This window comes from Microcaecilia unicolor, chromosome 1 (genome assembly GCF_901765095.1).
Source record: "Microcaecilia unicolor chromosome 1, aMicUni1.1, whole genome shotgun sequence".
NCBI lineage: Eukaryota > Metazoa > Chordata > Amphibia > Gymnophiona > Siphonopidae > Microcaecilia > Microcaecilia unicolor.
This window is the reverse complement of record NC_044031.1, coordinates 307,155,779-307,159,771: the sequence shown is the minus strand read 5'-3', so window position 1 is coordinate 307,159,771 and position 3,993 is coordinate 307,155,779. Positions and strand designations below refer to the sequence as shown.

Here is a 3,993-nt window from a genome sequence, read left to right as displayed (position 1 = left end):
ATAATCACTTACCCTTCCCCTTCTTTACTAAGCCATGCAGCAATGCTGTCAGCATTAGCGAATGGCAGGCACTAGTATGGCTTAGTAAACAGGGGGGGTTATATAGTTGTGTGCCATTGTTTTTGTATTTAAACAAACCCATCTAAAAACTTCATAACGTGCATTTTCAGTCATCCTTTAAAAATATAGTATTAGTTTGTACAACAAAGACAGAAAAAAGAAACTTACAAATCAATGTGTATCCATCAAAACTTTTTATTCAAACTAATTACAAAGGATTTATTTTTGCATGTTCTAGTTACATTAAAATGAACAATTTTTATTATAAATTAGACATGATTTTGCGCAATAGCTTCTAATTTCATGAGTATTGTAACTGAAAAATAAAACATTTGATCAAAAACAAAGCTATTTTAAATTACCCAATGCATTCTTGAAGCGTGACCTGGTTTGAGACCATGCCTGGACGGCACACAATGTTCTCTACCAACGCAAGCCTGCTGCCTTGCACATCCACTATTCTCTCGTATCATTTTTCATGGTAAAAATCTTTGAAGCATGGTAAACAGTTGCTTAACTTTGTATAAAAATCGTAATCAAAATAATTTTTACACTTCCCATTTCCGTAACTGATGGTTCCAGGATATTAGGGGTGTGACAGTTGTTCCCCATCTCACCCTCCCTGAAGCTTTACTGCACACAGGTACAAAGTCCCGTTTTATAGTTTATGCCAAAACAGACTTGCAGATACCAGGGTGCAGCGTGTTACAGGTTAGACGATGATCCTCTGCACCTAGTGACCTAGAGTCACCTCCTCAATTCCTACCCCCTCCCCCCCCCCGCCCCAAATAAAAACCGCCCATAGTTCCTACTTTAAGATACATATTTAGAACACAAGCTATGTGTGTATTTGAACATAATATAAAAGAAAAACTAAAGAGATAAGTAACACATAATACAAATTCAAGTGTAAAGTCCCAAACGTTGCATGCAATTCAAAGACCCCAAAAGCACCGACCCTCCCACTAACCTGTACAAGTCACTCACCTCACTTTTTTTTTGTTTTCCCCATGGTGAATTATCCTCCCAAAGACAGCCCACAATTTAACTTTTAAGCGCCGAGTACAAAACAAGAAGTGTCATAAAAAGTTTAAAACAAAAAAAATACACTACAATTTTTATACACATTTATATAAATTTTTAGTCCTCAGCTACCAGAGGGAAATAAGTCTGTTTTATAAAGCTGGAATATTAAAGAAAATAAAAGATTAAATAAAAGCTACTGTATTTACAGAATTTTTTTTTTTTTTACTGGAAGTTTAAGTGTCCATAATGTCCCTTTTTTTACAAATTTAAGTCATTCACTTCTTCTTAGCTGCTTTCTTTGGAGCGGATTTCGCTTTGGGTTTGGAGGTCTTGCCTTTCTTGGGTTTCGACGCCTTCACCGGCTTCGCTTTCACCGCCTTGGGCTTCTTGGCCTTTTTGGGGGTGGGCGCCTTCTTCTTCTTCTCGGCCACCTTCTTCACCTTCTTCTCGGCCACTTTGGGCTTCTTGGCCTTGGCCGGGGATTTAGCCGCCTTCTTGGGTTTGGCCGCCTTCTTAGGCGCCGCCACCTTCTTCACCTCCCTCTTGGCTTTCTTGACGGGTCTCTTGGGCTCGTCGCCTTTGGCCAGGCGGAACGAGCCCGAGGCCCCCACCCCCTTGGTCTGCTTGAGGGTGCCGGACGTCACCAGCCTCTTGATGGCCAGCTTGATCTGGGAGTCGGCGTTCTCGCCCACTTTGTAGTGGCTCTTGATGTACTTCTGGATGGACTGGCGCGAGGAGCCCGAGCGGCTCTTCTCCGCCTGCACCGCCGACACGATCATGTCCGAGTACTTGGGGTGGTCCGTGGCTTTCTTGGCCGCCTTGGCCCGCTTGGGCTTGGAGGCGGGCGGCGCGGCTGCGTTCTCGGCCATCGTTCACCGAGTTTTCGGGTCGGGAAGAGAGTTTCTGCGAGAAGCCCGTGTGCCACCTGCACCGCCAGGAAAGGAAGAGCTGAGCGCTCAGTCAGAGTGGGGGGAGGGGGGTGCACCGTGTCTCAGTCTCTATCACCCCCGGCTGCTGCGGTCCCTTACGAGCAGCTGAGCTTAGTCAGCTTTTTTTTTCCCCTCTGCCTCAGTATCTGTTCCTTTCTGTGCAGCGCTCTCTTTTAATTCCTCGCGAGTCCTTTTGTTGTTATTATTGTTTTGGCTTAATAAAGTCACTCAGTGGCCGCAGCTGGCTCTGCTCCTGTCCGTGGCGCGCGCCGCTCGCGTGCTCTGTCCTTGTCTCGCGCTCTCTCCGGGCGGCTGCAGTCGGGCCCTTTGTAGCTCAGCGGCGGACCGCATTGAGGACAGGGCGTGCTGGCTGCTTGCGAAGGGGTAGAAATGGCGCCGCTCCGCAGCCATCTGTGTTTCTTGGCGGCAGCAAAGAGGCGATTTCTCCCCCTGCGCCCGACCCGGTCGCTCCCGGAGCGCCGCCCCCCGACTGCCCGGTCCCCGGGGCTTCCATCCCCGCCGGTCCCGGGCCCCGTCGCCTCCTCTCGCTTCCTCCAGGCTTCCAAAAGGCGGCCGGGTTCCGGCGGCCCCTGCCCCATTTGGCCCTTTCGGGGCTCCGAGCGCCGCCCGTCTGTGGCCCCTGGGGGTTGAGGGTCCGGCAGGAGGAAGAGCCATCCCTGGCCGAGCGGAGGCACCCCGGCTGGGGTCTCTGAAGCCTCTTCTGCCCCGGCTGGAGCCCCGAAAAGCGACCCCAACTAACACAGGGAGCTGAGAGCTCAGTCTCTTACTCAGGGACGGTCCCGGGCGGATTGCAGGGAGTGACCCCCCTTGGAGCCCCCCCAACCAGTTCGGGGACCCTCTCCAGGGTCTTCACTCCCCCTGCACCCCAATATTGCCCTTCCCTGAAGGCCTTTTGCAAAGTCTTTGCAAAACTTTCCTGTCTTCATTGGAAGTTTTTTTGGCATTGGTCCTTTGTACTGTTAGATCAAGTTCTAGGGTTCGCCCGTTCTTTACCCCTCTCACCCCTCAAAAAAAGAAGTGATCACAGTGGGGGTGTATTACTGTACAGGGGGAGAGGAAATTAGAGATCTGCACTTTTTAATGTTAAACAAGCAATTACAAAAAGCATCATTACAGAACTCTCTTTGTGCATGGCAGTTCACATGTTGTTTACTGCTTCTTAGACTTTGGGGGGAGGACCCCCCCCCCCATTACCCAATTTACCTTTCTATTCTATTGAACGATTTCTCTGTTTTTAGACTATTATTAGATTTGCTGTGTATTTTAAAGATTTGTTTGCTGTCTCTTCGCAGTTTTATTTTTGCTTATACAGAGTGCAAGTTGGTCAGTTTTACTTTGCGAAAACACAGCTTTTGTCCTATTTTAAATATAGTAACGGGGCATTTTACATCTCATGACTACATTTTTGGGGGGTGAACGGAGCTCTGCAGGTAGATGGGTGCAACGGAAACGGGTGGGGGGGTCACCGAAATAATCCTTAGGGATTTAATTGCTTTGCAAAGAGGATTAAAGCTGCCATCGCCATCTTGGTGAAGGGAGTTTCTATTTTTTTTTTCTTGCACTCTACATACAAAATAATGAAACAACTTAAAAAAAAAATTCGAAATAAACTCGGACTCTTCATTTGTAACGTAAGATCGGCAGGTAGGGGAAGGAGGTAGAAAACCAAGACTGTACAGTTTTAAGCTGCACTTTATAGTGACCAAAACAAAACCAGGAATCTTGTAGCACAGCCACCAAATGTTTCAGAAATCATATCATCTGCAGTTTGCAAAGGACAGGCCAAAACGACCTTGACCACAAATTCAAAGATTAGCTACATGAAAAATTAATAGCTCATTGCTATTACTAATACTAAAATGATCTAGAAAGCGAATTCTATTTCATTTAATGCCATTCATTGCCTATCGTCTGTGACTTGCACCAGCTGCTTGCAACATGCAGGAGCTGTTCTTTC

At 47.2% G+C, this 3,993-nt stretch overlaps 1 protein-coding gene across 1 annotated transcript; it reads right to left on the bottom strand.

The window, feature by feature from the left end:
* Positions 1 to 237: 237 nt before the first annotated feature.
* Positions 238 to 2,331, bottom strand: LOC115473220 (histone H1.0-B). Its single transcript, XM_030208003.1, has one exon. It carries the CDS (start codon positions 1,953 to 1,955, stop codon positions 1,362 to 1,364), a length of 594 nt encoding a protein of 197 aa, XP_030063863.1. The 5' UTR covers positions 1,956 to 2,331; the 3' UTR covers positions 238 to 1,361.
* Positions 2,332 to 3,993: the final 1,662 nt, after the last annotated feature.

Coding starts and splice junctions, on each gene's coding strand:
- LOC115473220 (XM_030208003.1), bottom strand. CDS start 1,955: ATGGCCGAGAACGCAGCCGCGCCGCCCGCCTCCAAGCCCAAGCGGGCC.